The sequence below is a fragment of the Erpetoichthys calabaricus genome, chromosome 5 (genome assembly GCF_900747795.2).
Source record: "Erpetoichthys calabaricus chromosome 5, fErpCal1.3, whole genome shotgun sequence".
Taxonomy (NCBI): domain Eukaryota; kingdom Metazoa; phylum Chordata; class Cladistia; order Polypteriformes; family Polypteridae; genus Erpetoichthys; species Erpetoichthys calabaricus.
Genome location: NC_041398.2, coordinates 196,223,753 through 196,244,042, shown reverse-complemented (window position 1 = coordinate 196,244,042; position 20,290 = coordinate 196,223,753). Strand labels below are relative to the sequence as shown.

Below are 20,290 nucleotides of genomic sequence, written 5' to 3'. Positions count from 1 at the left end.
CTTACACAGTATTAAAAGACAGTCAAAAATTAACGTCATTTACCTTCGTTCCCGCGTGTGACTCGTGCTGTAAATCTCTTCCTTGTTTTTAGTTCACGTGATTACGTAGGAGGCGTGATGACGCGATACGTGACTCCGCCTCCTCCATTACAGTGTATGGACAAAAAATATGTTCCAGTTATGACCATTATGCTTTGAATTTCGAAATGAAACCTGCCTAACTTTTGTAAGTAAGCTGTAAGGAATGAGCCTGCCAAATTTCAGCCTTCCACCTACACGGGAAGTTGGACAATTAGTGATGAGTGAGTCAGTCAGTGAGTGAGTGAGTCAGTGAGGGCTTTGCCTTTTATTAGTATAGATATTGGAATGTTTTGAAATAAAAAGAAAAGCTTAGGAAGGATATTCATCTTAACAATGTTAATTCTTCCAGTTAAAGTGAGATGAAGGGTTGACCATCTATGTAAGTCTTGCTTAGTTTTTTCCATACAGATGGCGGAATTTTGTTGATAAAGAGCATTATGTTTACTTGTGATATTTACCCCTAGATATTTAAATTGATCTGCAATGATAAAAGGAAACATGTCCAATCTAATATTGTGTGCTTGAGGATTCACTGGAAAGAGCACACATTTATTCAAATGAATTCTGAGACCAGAAATCTTTTGAAAATCTGTTAGTGCTGTTAGGACTGCAGGCACAGTATTTTGTGAGTCATACATACAGTACCATATCATCTGCATACAGAGAAATTTTCTGTTCAAATCCTTCTCCGATAATCCCCTTTATCTCATAAGCGATTCGACAGTGAACTGCCAGTGTATCAGTGGCGATTGTGAAAATTAGTGGTGACAAGGGGCATCCTTGTCTGGTACCACGTTCTAGTTTAAAATAGTCTGAAATAATGTTATTAATACAAACTGAAGCTTCTGGATTTGCATACACTAGTTTGATCCATGCACAAATGTTCAGGCCAAACCCAAATTTCTCCAATGTAGTGAAAAGATAGTTCCATTCAATCATATCAAATGCTTTTTTCTGCATTCAAGGATAATAATATCTCTATGAATATATTACATTAAACAGGCGTTGAAGATTGGAAGCTAAGTGTCAGCCTTTAATAAATCCAGTTTGATCTTGTGATATTACAGAAGGAAGCACTTTTCTCCATCCTTCTAGCTACCTTCATGCTAGGACTTTGGAGAGTATCTTAACATCATTATTCAGAACTGAAATTGGTCTGTATGATGCACATTGTAATACATCCTTATTTTGTTTAGGAAAGATGGTGATTAATGCTTGGCGAAAAGTTTGAGGTAGAATTTTTTTGTCTCTAGCTTCTGTGAATGTTGCTGATAAAAGGGGAGCTAGCAGAGTAGAGAATTTCTTATAAAATTCGGCAGGGTAGCCATCAGGGCCTGCTGCTTTTCCACTCTGAAGTGACTTTATAGCATCTAGTAATTCTGATAGTGCCAACGGTTTATCTAATTCCTCTGCACTAAGAGTATCTCTTTGTGGTATCTGTAATGCATCCAGAAGTGCATTAGATTGTTTGTTGTCTTCTTCAAACTCAGTAGAATATAAGGATTTATCGTAGTCTCTAAATGTGTGAATTATATTTTTATGGTCAATGATTTTGTCTCCGTTTGTGTGGTATCTGTAATGTATCCAGAAATGCATTAAGATTGTGTGTTGTCTTCTTTGAACTCAGTAGAATATAAGGATTTATAGTAGTCTCTAAATGTGTGCATTATATTTTTATGGTCAATGATTTTATCTCCGTTCATGTTGGTGATTGCTGGGATTGCATTGCGAACTTCTTGCTTGTGGATTTGTTGATCTAAGAGCTTATTAGCTTTCTCTCCATGTTCACAGTAATGATGTCTTGATTTAAATATAAGTTATTCAGTTTTTTAGTTGTCAAAAGAGGTTTAGCTCTGAATGCAGAACCTACCTTTTCCTATGAAGAACCTCACTTGGACACCTGGCATGTTCTTGGTCTATTCTAGTAATTTCATTGATTAACTCTGATACCTTCTTGCTTTCCAATGTATTTCTGTGGGAAAGATACGAGATAATCTGTCCTCTTAAGAAGGCATTCAGGGTTTCCCAGAGTATTCCTGCAAAGGATGTATTTGTCTCTAGAAAAAAACTGATTTGTTTTGATATAAATTCTGTACAGTTCTCGTCTGCTAATAAAAGTGGGTTAAGACGCCATCTACGAGATGAGTATGTGGGGCAATAACAATAGCGTCGTACTTGCAGGATTTAATCGTAGGCAAGAAGTGGTTATCTACAAAGAAATGATCAATTCTTGAGTAGCAATGGTGCACTGGTGAGTAGAAGGAATATGTTCTTGAGTTTGGGTTTAGAAATATCCAGGGGTCTGATAAATTGTGGTCGGTTACAAACTGTGTAATTGTCTTTGCAGGGTTAGATGTCATCGCCCCTGTGACAGGAGACCTATGTAGGTCTGGAATTGAAACACAATTAAAGTTCCCAGCCATTATAATTTTATGAGTGTTCACATTGGGAATGGATGCAAATACATTTTGGATGAACTCCCTATCATTCACATTGGGTACATAAACATTTATCAAAAACACTTTACTATTAAATAGATTACCCATGACAATCATGTATCTCCCTTCAGGATCAGATACTGCCTCTGATACTGCAAATAAAACTGTTCTATGGATAAGAATTCCCACACCTCTAGTTTTTTTTGTGAAGCTGGAATGGAACATTTGGCCAGTCCAGCCTTTTTGCAGCCGGAATTGATCCTTGCTTAATAAGTGGGTCTCCTGTAAAAATACTATTTTAGCATTTAATAATAATAATAATTATTTAATAATAATAATTCTTTACATTTATATAGTGCTTTTCTCACGTGAGAGAATACTTTTTCTTTTTTATTTGTGATTCAGGCCTTTAACATTCCAGCTCACAAAGTTAACTGTCCCGTCTTGGAGACATTGATTCTGAATTTTTGATGTCATTTTGTAGTCTTAACTGAAAGTGAGACAGTTTTGACCTTAATATCCAATTTTCCCAGGGGTTATTGCCATGCAGTCTTTTGTTATGCTGGTAATTATAATTATAAGGATTAAAAGGATAAATTAAAGATAGCTTGCTCTCTTTCTCTCTCCCCCCCCCCCCAGTTCCCCAACCCCACCCCGTTTTGCCTCCCCACGTGAGGCTGGACCCCACTTCACAAAGTCCCAGTCCTCTGACATACCTAGAGACAGAGCACGTCCAAAACAAAACAAGCCCCCCCAGCAGCGGCGTATGAGATTAAAATTGAGCTATCTATTGCCGATACAATCAAAATACTATAAGCATAAAATATAATCTTCAACAGTCTTGAAATATTAAGATAGTAAACCCAGTGAAAAAAAGTGGCCTTGGTTAAGCCTAGTAAATCCTAATACAATAATAACAATAACAGTAAACCAAGGGTATGATGGTTAACAGTCTCCTTTAGAACAGTAAAAAGAGAAAAAAATAAATAAAAAGGTTACTAATTTAATTTCTTCCACACATACATACATAAACATGTATAATTATAATTAAAACACAAACATTAAGTGACCAAGAAGGGAAAAGGATGCATAATTACCGTACCAGTATCATTGCAAGCGGATCAGACAGCTGGTAATATCTTCTTTGCGATGCCATGACAGGGTGCGACTCACGATCGTATTTCAGGAACATGTTGGGATCAGCTTTTTTAACTCTTTATCCGCTTCCTCTGTTGTGGTAAAGATGTAATATTTGCCTTGAATATCCACTTTCAGTTTGGCAGGATACAAGAGGCTGTATCTGATATCGGCTTTCCGTAAGCGCTGTTTAATATAATAAAAAGAGGCACATTTAGCAGCTGTTGAGGGTGGGATATTGGGGAAAATACGAATGAGGTTATCTTCAAACATTATCTCTTGTTTCTGTCTGAGAAGTGACATTACATTTAATTTAGATTGTAATTTGTCAAAGCGCACAACAAAAGTACTAGGTTTAGAGGTGTTCGATCCCCGTATGCGGTAAGCTGCTGCTATTTCGGTGTCTGATTTAAAGTCCTCTCCAATTATTTTTGAGAATAGTTCAGCTACGAGTTTCACTCCGTTTGGACTTTCACGATTCGAATATTATTTTCTTCTGCATCCATCTTCCAGAGCCGCAAGTCTGTCTCCGAGTTTTTTGCATTCGGAATTCGCAGCTGTAGCTTTTCCAGTAGATGGTAGATGCCAAATGTTCAGCTGTTTCAATTCGAGTCGTGAATGTCTGCTTAACATCTTCCAGCTGATCGGCAAGTGCTCTCAGTTTAGACACATTTTTCTGAATGTGTTCCTCAATTTTTTCCAGCATATCTTTAAAGGCCGCCTCAAAGCGATTACACTATCTACACATTTCTCCAAGTCTTTATTGTCCTGCCGCAGCTCCTGTAGCTTCTCATTTGTCTTGCGCATACAGTTTATTTCTTTCTTTATATGTTTCTTGAGCTCATTTATGGCCATGGCCATTGTAGTGATCATTACCTTAAGTTCTGACAAATCGTTTTGGCTTTCGTGCTCCGCCGGTGAAGTGGCAATCCCTATTACAGCCCATGCTCCCAGCTCACGAGGAGTAGATGAAAGCGCGGACTGCAAGGCCCTTTCCAGTTTCAAGTGAGTTTCGGGAATCAGCGAGCTATCGTGACCTGCATCACCTGTACATTCACTCCCATTTTCGCTCTCAGCTGGAGACGATGCAGCGGACCGTGGTCTGGGCTTTCGCCTGTCTGTTCCAGGACAGTCTCTGAAAGGCCGTACCTTGAACTTGGACTTGCCTGTCTAGGCTTGGATGTAGCTTTAAGTTTCTTTTCAGTTTCTTTCTGAGCCCCTTTCTTACTGCTCATGTTTATATATGCTTGCATATACTGTAATAGAACCTCCTCGGGTTGGGTAAATACAGGATAATAAGAAATAACACTGCTGCTAAAAGAACTCCGCTTCAGATGTCCATCTCCCGCAACGGACGAGACTAACTCCCCTTTCATTTTTATTTCATTTAAAATTTAGTTGCAAATAATAAACTTAAAAAAAATACATTTACAATACAGGAATCATTAAAGCATATTTTTAATATTTAAAACTCTTCTTAATTTGTATCCTCACCAGAGAGCAATGAAAGTACAATATATATTGATTTATACTTCATTCATATTTTTTGAGAAAAAACTACTACCTTTAGATTTTGGGTATTCTATGGTGAGATTTTTGTAAATATATTTTTCAAAATATTCATTTGAACTTGCATGTGTGTGAAATTCAGCATATACTGTACATCAGCCAGCAGCACTACAAAAAAAAAAACAACACAGGAGTCTAGTAATCATGCAAAGAAGGTGTAACGGCCGACCCCTTTTACCCAGCCGGCAGCTACACCTCCAAGACCAGTGGCCTGGATAATTTACTGAGAAATAATCTACTATCAAGCCGTACTTCTTACCATTTGAACTTTTCCCCACAATCGACGGTGAAAAATATAAGCACACAAAAACGGGAAGTAAAACGGGTTATATGTATTAAGTAAAATGACGTAGAAAAATAGAAACATAAATATATCCCTCCACCCCAGCAATAATAAGACACCACCAAATATATATATATACACACAACAAAAACCCTCCCTTGTCCCTGTAACAAATAAACACACAACACGAATAACGACAATGAAAGACAAACTGAAAATGAATGAGTACGTGAGTCCGGTAAAAAAGAAAATGTCCTGAAAGCGGATGACTGAATTAGTGATAGAGTTGTTTGATTCTCCCCGGAAAAAAATGGAACAGCCTCACCGTGAATCCTCGTGTATGTGGTGGATGATTAAGTCCTACCCCGGGGTATCTCGTGGTGAGGTCCTTGAAATAAATCCGGCAGATGGAAAACAAACTGGATGGATAAGCGCAATATGGAAAACAGGTACAGGTTGCTCGTGGTCGTAATGTTGAAACAAAATCTCCTTCTCTTCTCCCTCCTTTTCCTTCTCCTCCTGATGACTTATATAGTCCTGTGACGGCTGTGATTGAATGATTGTAAACAGGTGTTTTCCAGGTTGGCGGCTGTGGTCTCCTTCCATCATCCATCCCCCTTTTTACGGGGACGGCATAAACTGATGCACAAACAGTAAACGGGACAATGAAACGAGACGCACTCAGAACTGACATTTAAACACTATGTGGCCCCGCTACAAAGGGAAAGGGCCTAGAGTGTCAGCACCAGTTATATTCTCTTCTACAAAAAATAAGAGATTTCATAAAAACAGGCTTGCCATTATACTCACAATAATTGTCCTTAAAAGTTATACACTCTAATTATACACTTTAATCTTTGCAAAGAATGAATGTGCTAATAATAACTCAAGATTCCTTTTTTTATAACATAGTAAGAACACGTGCGAAAAAAATGCCGGCATTGAAATCAACAATGCCATGCAAAAACATCATGCATCAATGATAACGCATTTTTTCAAGTTGTGAATTTGTCAGTGCGTAAGAATAGGGCTGGTCAGTATGCAACAAATATGTAGATACAATTAAAAGTCCACTAATTTACAATGCATGGAATCGTGATGGTGGCTATCTGTGGGCCTTCTTTTCTCAGGATTTTCATTGTAAACTGGAAGAATTCCTACGAAGTACAAAACTGAACTTTTTTTTTTTTTCATTTATACTGCACTGTGAACTGTTGAGAAGTTATTATGAAATGTTAGATTATGATTACCATTAAGCATATGAAATCATGTCAAAGAAGTTTATTCTTTAAAATAAGCAAATGATGTTGACTAAAATGAGAAAGTTATACTGAGGTGCAGCAGTTGACAGAGCTTCCAACCACATTTGCAAGCAGGTTGACAGTAACTGTGTGAATAACTTGGACAGCATGCATGTTTTTTTATTTCAAATTGTTAGCAGACATAATTTCATAATACCTAGTATATATTTAAGAATGTAGAGTCAGAGCTAGTAAAATGCATGTCATACCATGCATTTCTTCCCAAATACCACTTCTTATCTAAACATATGAAGACTGATAGAAGGCAAATCAAAAGCTTTTGTATGCAAATCTTAATCCTTATTCCATGAATGTAATTTTCTTTCCCCAGATGTGTTATGGAAAGCCATAGCTAATCCAGACATTATCTGTATAAATAAAAACGTACGCCCATTGAATGGCTAAACCAGTTTTCATGAAATTTTGCATGAGCCTTGCTTTTGGTCCAACATAAAATATAAAATCTAACATAAAATATAAGTTATATGTCATATCGGGGTGACAGGTTATAATGGGAGGAGGGCAAAACCAGTGTCAACACAGAGACTACAGTTACCTCCTGCATCAGGAATGAGCTATAACTGATGGGGGGGATATTGTCATCACCGTGCACAAACTTTTCTATCAGCTAAAGCACAATCTCAAAGACCTCAGTTGCATATGTTTTCATAACTAACCTGGATAACAGTTTCATTATCTTGCAGGATTTTAGCTTTTGTCTAAGAGTATGTCTTTTTGTCTCATCATGGGTTGTGTTTAGCCATGTTGAATTTCCAAAATAAACTTTTTCCCTGGCTATTTGCACCAGCAATGCTGGGTACGTTGGCTAGCTCTCCTATAAGTTCTATAAAAGCAAGGATTATTTATAGCCTTTCTACTAGGATGCTATAAGCATTTTTGCCCGATGTCTCTGTTTAATTGTAGTGTTCAGAACTGTAAGCCAGGATTGAAGGATGAATGGATGGATGTCTGGAGACAGACAGACAGACAGATGAGAAATGGGACACACTAATAGCATAATAGGAAAAGTGAACTAAGATATCTGAGCACAGCTCTCAAATCTTCAAGCTGGTGGCCGAAGAACTTTAATGTCCTGTTCTTTCAATTCAGTATTGCACAATACCTTCTTTATCACTTTAGCTTCAGAATGCCAATAAAACGTGTCATGTGTTACATAAAGTGGATGAACTTGCAAGCTTGAACTGAACTGACAAGCTGTGGAGTTGCAAGCCACCTACAATGTAACGGACAGTATTAAATATAGAAACAAAAATAATATAACTGCTATGCATGGTCATTTTACTCATTTATTTTTTGGTCAAATTTAAGACCTTACTGTTTTCATTTTGAAAGTATTCAAAAAAACTTTCTAAGCATAAAAAATTAGATTACTGTGAAAGTATGGCCTCAAAATTAGAATTGTTAGTTTACCAACCAGAAACATTTTTTTAAAATGAAGTAACTGTCACAGGTTATGATAAAGAGAAAGAAGTATCCTGTGGACATCAAAAAAGGTCATTTCTGTGCATAGAAATTAATAATAAGGATAATAAGATGTTTGTTAGAATGTGTTAATAATATGATGTAATAACAGTCAGGAACGACCATAAAGGTTTTGGGAATTTGTAAAGTAACATCTTTACAGACAGAGAGTTCAAATGAAACTGTTACATAGAAGTCAAAATGGTGATATATCTTGAAGACAGGAAGAGGAGGGAGCTTGTGGAAATGGAACTGGAAGTGATGTAATCAGAAGGACGGATCTTGGCAGGTGGAAATGCTGCCAGTATGAGGCGGATTCTGTTGAGGGTTTGCAGAGGGAAAAGAGGAGAGAATATTACTGGACAGCGCCACTCCCTGGCTCGACTGAGAGACATTTATTTTCGAGCCCATAAACTGCCTACTAAATGCATGTGTGTGACAGTGGGTAATAAGATCTCCTGATTGCGCAGTACTTTCTTATACTTGCCTTATAGTATTTTACATGTGTTATACAGCATTATTTATCTTGTGTTTATCTAATGCAAGTAAATTAACCAAATTACCATTTATAACCAAAGGTTATAAATTATAACTTTATTTAAATCAGTCAGTCATTCTCCAACCCGCTATATCCGAACACAGGGTCACGGCGGTCCGCTGGAGCCAATCCCAGCCAGCACAGGGCACAAGGCAGGAACCAATCCTGGGCAGGGCGCCAACCCACTGCAGGACACACACATACGTACACATCCACACAACAAGGACAATTGAGGATCGCCAATACACCTAACCCGTATGTCTTTGGACTGCGGGAGGAAACCAGAGCACCTGGAGGAAACCCATGCAGACACAGGGAGAAGATGCAAATTCCATGCAGGAAGGACCCGGGTCCCCATACTGCGAGGCAGCAGCGCTACCACTACGCCACCGTGCTGCCCTCATTTAAATCACCTATAATATAATACAAAAGGGGCTCCACAATACTTTCTAAAAAACTCAGGCCCTTCATGATGACTAGAAGCAAATTAGAAGGTGTAATGCAGATGTGTATTTTAACCAGGAAAAGGAACAAGGAAACTAATAATTTAAATATGATCACATGAGGAATGTAAAAATTCCAGTATTTCTTTGCAGATACATAATTAGTTACAGTGAATTCTGAAAGGTCATTTGATTTAGGAAGCAAGGAAAGCAATGATGTTACTCATCACTAAGGCAATGGTACCCTAAGTTCTTGTCTATAAGCCGCGGCTTATCTAAGGAAAAAAGTTGTGAAAATGAAAAAATAGAATATCGGCTTATACATAAGTCCGGTTTATACAGTAATCCCTCCTCCATCGCGGGGGTTGCGTTCCAGAGCCACCCGCGAAATAAGAAAATCCGCGAAGTAGAAACCATATGTTTATATGGTTATTTTTATATTGTCATGCTTGGGTCACAGATTTGCACAGAAACACAGGAGGTTGTAGAGAGACAGGAACATTATTCAAACACTGCAAACAAACATTTGTCTCTTTTTCAAAAGTTTAAACTGTGCTCCATGACAAGACAGAGATGACAGTTCCGTCTCATAATTAAAAGAATGCAAACATATCTTACTCTTCAAAGGAGCAAACAAATCAATATGTCTGTTTGGCTTTTAAGTATGCGAAGCACCGCGGCACAAAGCTGTTGAAGGCGGCAGCTCACACCCCCTCCGTCAGGAGCAGGAAGAGAGAGAGAGACAGAGTTTGTTTTTCAGTCAAAAATCAATACGTGCCCTTCGAGCTTTTAAGTATGCGAAGCACTGTGCAGCATGTCTTTTCAGGAATCAGCTTTACAAAAGATAGCAACGTGAAGATAATCTTTCAGCATTTTTAGACGAGCTTCCGTATCGTCTAGGTGTGCGAACAGCCCCCCTGCTCACACCCCCCTACGTCAGCGCAAGAGAGAGAGAGAGAGAAAGTAAGCTGGGTAGCTTCTCAGCCATCTGCCAATAGCGTCCCTTTTATGAAATCAACTGGGCAAACCAACTGAGGAAGCATGTACCAGAAATTAAAAGACCCATTGTCCTCAGAAACCCGCGAACCAGCAAAAAATCCGCGATATATATTTAAATATGCTTACATATAAAATCACAATTTAAATGACCGCTACGCGCGCGTGTTGACTTGGCAACGCCCAGAGCAGAAAGAACGCGCTCCGGCCACTCCAACCGCGCCATGCGGGGAGTGAGAGAGACGCCAATATCTCACACTCTCTCCCCCCTTAAAGAAATTAAATGGGTGCGAGTGAGACCACTGACCTCCCTCCCTTCTATTAGTTATAGGTTATAGTACGTTGGGCTTATCCATGAGTCCGGCTTATCTATGATACGATTTTATTTTTAAAATTCGTATGATTTTTGGTCTCCGGCTTATACATGAGTCCGGCTTATAGACAAGAACCTAGGGTATTTTTTAACTGTTCCTTCCCACAATCCACAAGATTACAATATGTATGATACCTTCCATATAATATTCACACAAAAAGTTGTCATCCATTTCAAGTCAAATATACAAAAAGGGTGAGCAATGACATGTAATCGTAATATTTAAAGCATGTTATCCAATCTGGATGAAATTGTTTAGTATACATACCTTGACAGGCAGTAACCTTTCCAAAAGGGCAAGGTTTCCTGGAAGAGCTGAAGACATTATATATTTGGATTTGTTCTGTGCTTCTTTAAGTAGTGTTTTGTTACATACAGGCCAATATTAATAATTTATTCAAAACCACAATGTTTGTAATTTCCAGTTTACTACTCATACTTGCCCATATTATTTTGAAGCTTGTGCCACTGATTGTGGAAAATAATACCTTTTTAATTAGTCAAACATCTTAGCACCTCTTAATAACAAACCTTCTTTTCTCTTTATTTTTGGTATTAGCAGATTTAGAAGATTTCCAATACAAGAAATTGAATTGTTGGAAGAACTAAAGTGATTGTTAGCTTGACTTTAAAGTAGTAAAAAATAGCAGTAAAATACTGAATGGAAACAGGGAACTGCAAGGAGATGGTGCACTTTATTGTTAAAAGTAAGCAAATATTGTTAGGAACATTTGAAAATAGGGTGCTGACAGATTGCACGTTTTAGGAAATGTAAAGCATTATGTCTCCAAATGACATCACAGACACCAAGAAAATTAAGGATTTGCTTAAATGAATGTTGTTTGAATTTTAGTGATTTTTGTGGACCAGTCTTTATAGTATTTATTCAAGGTATAGAAACGCTGTACACGTTGCTATAATTAAGTTTATAATAGCTTGCAAAGTTTAAACAGCTGAGTGGGTTTTGTTTCCTAGAGGTAATCACAGCCAAAGGAGTCATTCATAAGTTATTATAATTTATTTATTTTAAAATCTCACCTTTTTAAAAAGTACTGAAAGTACCCTAGAACAAAACAAAAAATTGAAATTACTAGTATTTTATTCACAGGCATACTTAAATTCTCAAGACTTTTTAAATTCAATTCAGAATCACAGGAAGCCTCAGCACTGGGCTCCTGGGCAGTGGATGGACCATTGCAGGGCCCACTCATGCACACAACACACACACTCGCATGGGACCAACGCTAGAACCATCAGTTAACCTAACATCCATTGGGATCCTAGCAGCTGTAGCATGAAAATTCTCATGGGGCCATACATTCCATTGTGCGTATAGACTTCTCTAAAGTTAATATTAACTTACTGTACTTAACTAATAATATTTGTTCCAATTTTGCAAATGACTAGTGTATCATACACTTTCATACACCATTTAAATCCCAAAAAAACAATCAGACAATGACATGCTGGTGCCTGAGCTGTTTTGATATTGGCAGCAGACCATTGTGATACCCTCTGACATGTCCACATCTGACAAAATACAGCCATATAAATTTGTTATAGGTTCATAGAGTTTAATATTGCCAAATCTACAGAGTACAGCAGAAATTTCTTTTTGCATATGCTAATCAACTAGCATGATGTCACCACTCTCCAGGGCCATGATTAGTGAGTATAAGGATCTTGCTTCAAAACTTCTGTCTTCCTTAGCTGAAAGAATTGTCTTGACTCAAAACTTCAGTCTTCCCTACCTGCAAAATCTCAGATCATAGACACATTAAAATTAAAATATGGCTCAAAACTTAAATACCTGTTATTAAATATTATCATTACATGTGGAAATCAATACATAAAAAACTTTTTTTTAAAAAAAAACCAGCAGATTGACAGAGTAGCTGGCCCTCCCACATTAGAGCTCTTGAGTATTTTAGTTTAAAATCATGATGTATCTTTTTAAATAAAATACGTGAGTAGAAACCGAAGAGAGAAAATGTAAGTACCAAAATTTACTGACCTGCACAGGTTCACACATCATTCAGATGATATCCTTAGAAAAAAAGATCTGCAATGTGAGGATTGAGCTGATGTGGCAGAATAAAATCACAGGTAAAGCCGTCAAATTCAATAAGTGAGATGTGTATCTCATTAATGAGTGGGGTTTGAAAAGAAAAAGACAACATCTTCAGCCACTCAATCCCTTAAAAGTTTGAAAGGAGTATCCTGGTTCTAAAGCCTTTATGGTGTTCTGTAAGTAGAAGTGCTGTAATGGCATTGCTGTCCATGGCACCTGTGTGGTAAAATTGCACAAAAATTACAATGAAATAAATGACCTTAAATGATGTTCTCAAAAGTCCATTCACTAACATGTGAAGTTGAATAAAATTCACTATCTTAATCAACTAGGCGTACTTTATAGTGCAGATCTGGCATTACACCTATATCTATATATAAATCCAACGTCTGTCTGTCTGTCCACTTTTCACAAAAGAACTACTTATCGGATTTAGATCGAGTTTTTTTCTATAATTTGCTTGAACATACCAGATGATTTTGCGACTTTTGTCATCGTGCTAAGTATCATAGTTCACTTGTGGTACCGATTTATTTGTGTGAATCAGAGAGAGACACTGCGAGCCGAGGGGAGGGGGATGGGGCCCTCCTCACTCACGCGCCAGCCTCCGTTCAAGTTGGTCTACCTCTAGCCACGTGATGGAGTGTACCTTGCCTCCACTTAGCTAGCGATACCTGTTTGTTCAACAGACATTATCATCTACAGATTATTAAGGAGTAATGTTTGACGTTTTTGAGAGAGAGATCAGAGCTACGTGTGTTTAGAGGGTAGCTGCTGATTGCCACAGATATCACAGCCACATGCTCTTTTTCCGATGTGGGGGATGCTGTCCCGTCAGACCTGACCACAATCAGATACAGTACCAACGTCTATTGATTTTTAAAGTTTCCCTTGTTTCACTTTTATGTGAGTGCAGCCGCAGGGGACAGCTAGTGTTCAAATAAACACTTTAGACATGGCACTCTCTGTTTCTATTGAAGGTTTTTAACTATTTTGTGTTAAATGATTCTACTCTGTTTTCACACATGTCACAAAGACAGCAATGTGGAGCAGTCCATTGTTCCATAGCTACAGCTGTAGTTCTTTGGCTTTTCCAAAATTGTACAGCTAATAAAACAGCAGAGGTTGAAGCATTGAGCATTAAGTGTAAAACGCTATTCCACATTCCAAGTAAAACCATTTTCAAACTTGTAGTGAAAGTGTGTGTTCATTTGCTGTCATGGGGTTATGTGTGGTGCTGTATTAATTAATTTGGCCATAATTTCTACACACATTGTATATTTTTCTTTTCTAAACCAATTCCACAAATGGCTAGAAGTGTTAATAAAGAAACCCTTCATTTGGCCTTGAAGACGTAACAGATTTTTGAGCATGTTAAGGTGTGACTATATAGCTGCTTCTTCATCTCTTTCCTTCTGTCCTTCTCCCTGTCTCTTCCTTCATGCTTGTGACTCCTAACTTCTCCAAGAAGACCTTCCTTATTATAACACTTGAAACACTGAAAATAAAGGGACAATGAAGTGTAGAAATATTCAGCTGGGACTGTGCCCAGTCACTTCATGCACAGCACAGAGAACTGAATATAAACATTGTTTAATTTTAAAAAGAAAATAACGGTGTATATTCAGAAAAAAATAACCTTTTCCAGTGGATATTAATATTTCAAAATCAAAATGATACATGATTGGTATTTGGTGGTCTGATCTGGACCTAAACTGCCTCCTCGATACATTTTACCTTCAAGCCTAATAAAACTAGGAAAAGAGTAGAATCATTCAAGGAGACATCAAAGCAGATGTACTGTACTTTAAATATTATTTGACATTTTCCAAACTGCACACTAACGCCATTCCATTTCCATACGTTAGCTACATCATTGGCATGCATGTGTGAACTTTGGCAAATGTACTTGTGTTTATATTGTGAAAAACATACTTATGCATTAAATATTTAGTATTATTTGTAACATTGAGTTTTTCATTGTTTTGTAATGAACTGAAAGTGTAGTAATGACTAATGCAAATATATTGTAAAAGTGACTCTCCTTGTTCTAACATTTGCTCCTGTTTATTTTTTAGAGTTGATAAAAACCCCATGGAAAGCAAAGCTTGAACCTTCAAAGCCACTTTACAGAAAACAACAAATCAGACGCTCTGGTGACCTCTAGCAGTGATTATTTTTTATTTTTTTAATATTATTTTGTTTAATTGTACAAATATTTGTGTTCTATCTCTTACTGTAAATCAAAATGCATACTGTTCAAGCAGAGATTTCTTTGTGCAATGCAGTTGTATTGTTAACTCTTTTCATTTAGCATTCGTGTTTTTATTTTTACAAGTGTAAGACTGTATTTATAAGGATACCTATAGTCAGTAAATACAGTAATTCAAAATAACCCAGCTAACACAACTTTAGCATGTTAGTGCCATGTATAAAGGTGCATTTCCTATTCATGTTCTCTTCCATATTGAGACTGGGGTGTTTTAGGAATGTTTCAACTTTTCAAATTGTACAAATACAGTATGTAAAGACGTGTAATTTATTTCGATTTGTTCACATTAGCAAGGGCAGATATTTTTTGTCTAAATCCCTTATTTGTACATTTGCCATTGATTCTAAATATTCTAGTCAGTTTGTGGTCATCTGGTATGCTAGAATTCAGCTAATTCTGAAAGTACAATGGCAGTAATTTTAATAAAGCAACACATTCTTCAACAATTATAAGTAAGCACACATAAAATCTTTTTTCATAAAGTGAACTGAGGAAAGAAAAAAACAAAAATGTCTATCACTCCATGACTATTTGTGTCAGGACATCGGATGTTAAAACCAAAATGCCGTGCTTCAGTTCTCATTAGGATTTTTCTTTGAATTTGAAAGAACATCGGAAATGCAGTCCATTTTTTTGTTTGTCTGTTTTTCTGTTAATAGCTGGATTTTCGATCCTGAATAAAAGGTTATTTCTGACCATATCAGAACTTAGTTAACTAAGCAAGTGTTACTTTCCTCCATTTCTGAACCAGCTTATCCTGGTCATGGATGTGGTCTAATTCAGCAGAATTCCGCTCTTTTTCAATTATATCTCGTTTCTTTGATTGTTGTTATTATTCTTACTTTATCATAGATAGAAAGCTTAAAGTTTTCCACATAAGCTGTAGGTCAGGGGTTTATATTGAAACATGTGGCAATTAATCTGTGGAAAGCAGATCAAAATGTGGATGTTTTTGTCAAAAGAAGCATAATATGTAGCATGAAAATTCCAGTATCCTCAATTATGAACTGGATTGATGCAAAAATCTGCCATGATGATGTAGCTCCAATTTGGCCTCTGCTGTTTAGCTTGCAGACTGTTATGTTGGAAAGCTTTAAAAATAAATCTAGCAATAAAACATTTATTTACAAAATGAAAAATTTGTTTGAAATATAATTTCCACTTTATATTGCAGGACAGTTTTCTCTCTTCATGTTTGATCTTCAGTAATTGTCAAGACAACACATACAGTACGTGTACTTGCTTGATGAGAGTTTATCAATGTATCGAGTTGTTGTACTCGTGTGTTTGTCATCTTCCTCAAATCCCAGCCTGTGTGCTTTCAAGTCCATTTACCAACCTTAGTGTTATGAGAGTGGAGAGGGGCATGTGTAAGTAAGGTTTTGTTCTGTAAACGTCCCTTGTTATGTTACTAAACAAGCAGCATTGACTTGGGCTGGTGGAGTCACACACAAAATTACTGATTTTAGGACAGGATGCTGCATTTGAAGTTCTGAAAATCTCTTTGCAAATGTGTTGTATAATATGCAAAACCCTAATGTTTAATGACACTATTAAAAACTTTTAGCACATGCGCTTGTTATGTGTTGTTTCATGTTTTGAACTTGCCCAGCTAGTTGTATATTGACTTTTCACACCTAGTTTTGAAGCACAGTCTACTTGGTCTCCGAGCAAAGTTCACATGTGCTTTCCCCTCTTCTGTGCTGGGTTAGGCCCTGGCTTCAGTATTTTACATTTTATGCACATATGAGTGCTGATCTTCATATCTTATTTTAAAAACGCAGAACATTAAAACAGCATACTACTTACTACTTTACTACTCATTTAGCTCTGGATTTAACTTCAAAATGAATCCGGATTGAAATACATAGGAAAAAAAGCAAAATTCTGCCCCCACCCAAGCGAAAAAGAAAAAGAAAGATCCAAGCTTCAAAAATCCGAGAAGCACAAATTATTTAAATGTGCCACAGTGCAGTGGTGGAGCTCTGATCGCTTCATCCCAGGAATCTTCTAAAAATGACACCTCAGACTATATTAAATTTCTTGAGAGCATTTTGCCTGAAGAAGGGGCCTGAGTTGCCTCGAAAGCTTGCATATTGTAATCTTTTTAGTTAGCCAATAAAAGGTGTCTTTTTTCTTGGCTTTTCTCTACATTCATAATGGCTAACATGGTACAACACCCTAGTACTTGAGAGCAATTCAAAGAAGTAAAAGACAAAGGAATGAACATGACAGTAGTGACACTTTTTTCAAATAAGGCCTGCAGCTCACAATAAAGACTTTTCATTTTGACAGACAGTTAACATGCTGCCTGACAGTCTTGTTAGCTCAATGAGTATTTTCCAGGTATGGTGAGTTCAGCTATAGTTTCAGCCCATCTTGTTACTTTTTCCATTCTGTCATACAATGACAAAACAAGTGACAGTGGGTGGAAGAGTCTTTCCTCTATCTGCAGCGTACTTCTGGCTGAGTGACCATTGGTGATCAATTCTCACACACACACAGTTGACTGCTACAACATAAGACAAAATCAAACCTGCTTGATTCTGTTGTGGTGAGGAACAGACCTCAATGACTGAGTTGCTCAGGACGTCACAGCACATAACAGCAGTCATGAGCACACACCACAACCCACTAACACCATGTAAATGAAGGCCGCTACTAAACATCACTTGTAAAGTCACATAATGCAGTGCCGGCTTTAGTGGAATACTGACTGAGAAAGACACAGCTTACAGTGTTTTGGAAATGTGTAAATTCAAAATAATTCCAAGATTAATCTGTCAAGTAGTCTGAGCAGTCTTTTGTGAAGTACATGCTTAATGATCCTGTCTGTCCTTTCTATAAATGTAAAGTTTCTTTAAAGCGATACCATCCTGGAAATAAAAAAAGAGAATTAAAGAGATCATGTTCACCTTCAAGATGACAGGTTCAATGATCACAAAGCGCAGTAGTTATAATAAAAGAGTTTTGTTTTTATAATCCAATTTTACTTTTTATCTTCTGTTTTTTCACTGGTGCTTTTTTTGGTATTACTGTGATGTCAAACACAGAATTTTAAAAGTTGTAGCTGACCCTTTCTACAGTCATATCAAGAAGTAAATGCACCCCATTCATTGTTTTTCCTTGTTAACATATGTGGACATAATGATCTTCATTTAAACTGAATCTTTAGATAAAGCTGAGATAACAAACATTATGCCACATTTACATTTCGTAGTCTTATTGTTGAATAATTTAAATAAACATAAATGCCAATTTCACCTGTGGAAGAACTAAGTAAACTCCTACACTTATCACTACCTGAAATACTTAAATTAGAATCCGGTGCACCAGATCAGGAGCAAATGACTAGAACATCATTAGAGAGGAACTTTGTTGAACCTGGCTTACTTACACCTCAGACATTTAGATTGGTTTGCTCTTTGTTGCTGAAGCGTATGTTGTGTTGTGTTGTGTGTGATGAGATCAAAAGAGCTCTCCGAGGCCATCAGAGATGTCTACAAGTCTCCAAACAACAATGGAAACCAACCTTTTACTGTCCAGAAGATCATCTACAATTAGAGAAGATTCCAAATAACTTCCAAATTGTCCAGGCCAGGCTGTCCCAGCAAGTTCGGCCCAAGAGCAGAACACAAGATGTTAATTTCATCACAAGCATTGCAGGTAAATCTTTACTACTGTTGATATCAAAGTGCCTCTTTAAGAAATATGTGACACTTAAAACTGGGTCTGACAAGATACCACCTCTGAAACTTCAATTCTAGGTAATGTATTGATGATCTGACTATAAGCAATTAAAATCATAGACTCCAAATTCTAGCAGGCAGAAGTTTAACCAGATGTTTGCAAGCCATTGTCAAGGTAATCTGTCTAGCACAAAGAACTCCACAGAATGTTGTGATTTCAAACACAAATCCAAGTCCTTCATTTCATTCCTTTAAGCAATATGCTTTGTTTTTGCTGACATTCTGAAATCAAAGGCTTGGATCTTTCACTAGCTGAGGGTTATAATAAACTTAATTTGCTAGTGGTGTTAAGAATTCTCAAATGAGACTTGGATATTTTGCTGATCATTCCTTTTAAATATCATTATATGTCACATTAGCTAAATATTGGGAACAGGCTTATTTTTTACTTCTCTCTTTTCTTTAATAACATCTCCAATCATCTCCAAGAATGAGATTGTACTATTTCAATTTTACCAATGCAGTGTTCAGATTGTACCTGATTAGGTATTTTCTGATCTGTAGCACAGGAATTTATTATAATAAAGGTAATCTGTTACATATAAACATCTTGTTCATGTTTCTGTTTCAGGCTGCACTTTGAACCTTCTTCTGTCTAAGCTTTACAAACTGCTAAATATGTGACAAATTAAGTCTTGTAAACTCTTCACCACCAAATAATCTTGCAAATAAGTCTTGAGTTCTACATTAAACTAATTTCCAGTCCCATCATGTCTCTAGGCTGATGTCGTTTTGAGTATGCAAACATTAGGAGCAGTCAGTTCCCTCAAACTAGTAGGAGAACAAGTAGTCAGTTTAGATGGCTCCCTAATCAGGGCATCTTTAGGGTACCGTGAGTGGTTTACTGAATTCTGGTCCTACTCTTTAATTTATATGTAGCTTTACTATTATAAATAAATCTAAGCACACCAAGAATAGGCTTAAGTACAGAGAGCTACCTAAAACGTAATAGTTCAATAGTTTCTGTAGCTACTATAGAACATCAGAAAATCTTTGACAAGAACTGTACATCAAGCCAAACAAAATTCGTCAATCCAATCTGCCTATCCTCTCCAAAATAACGTCAAGTCGAGTTGTAAAGGTCCTAAAAGTGTTGACTGTCCACCACACTAAGTATCCCATGTGTCTATAGGTCTCTCTAAAGTAACAAGTTTCAATCTGTGTCTTCATGTTTTTGTTGAAGAACTTGCACTGCTGACAGGTCTAAACGTAATGAACTGGTCCAGTCTTTATCCAATAAAAGAGGCCTGTCACCTTTGACCAACAGTAGATACACACTACATAATACACACTTGGTGTAATTCCATGCAAGTCTTTTGTATGCATTGTTGTACACTACTTGAGGTGACTTCAAAGATCAGGCACATTTCAACAGTTTGGCCAAACATGCAGTCTTCCAGGGATCGGCTCTGAGCCCTTTCTTATTTGCAATGGTAATGGACAGGTTGACAGACGAGATTAGACAGGAGCCCCCGTGGACTATGATATTTGCTGATGACATTGTGATCTGTAGTGATAGAAGGGAGAAGGTTGAAGAGACCCTGGAGAGGTGGCGAT

At 37.1% G+C, this 20,290-nt stretch overlaps 1 protein-coding gene across 4 annotated transcripts in view; it reads left to right on the top strand.

Annotated features, from left to right (window-relative positions):
• LOC114652147 (uncharacterized) overlaps positions 1-16,555 on the top strand; it is a 381,858-nt gene extending 365,303 nt beyond the window's left edge. For all 4 annotated transcript variants that reach the window (XM_051927670.1, XM_051927672.1, XM_051927671.1 and 1 more), the window contains one exon: positions 14,791-16,555. In XM_051927670.1, coding sequence (XP_051783630.1) covers positions 14,791-14,824 — 34 coding nt within the window. In that variant the 3' untranslated portion in view covers positions 14,825-16,555. The remainder of the gene's footprint in view (positions 1-14,790) is intronic.
• The last annotated feature ends 3,735 nt before the right edge of the window (positions 16,556-20,290 follow it).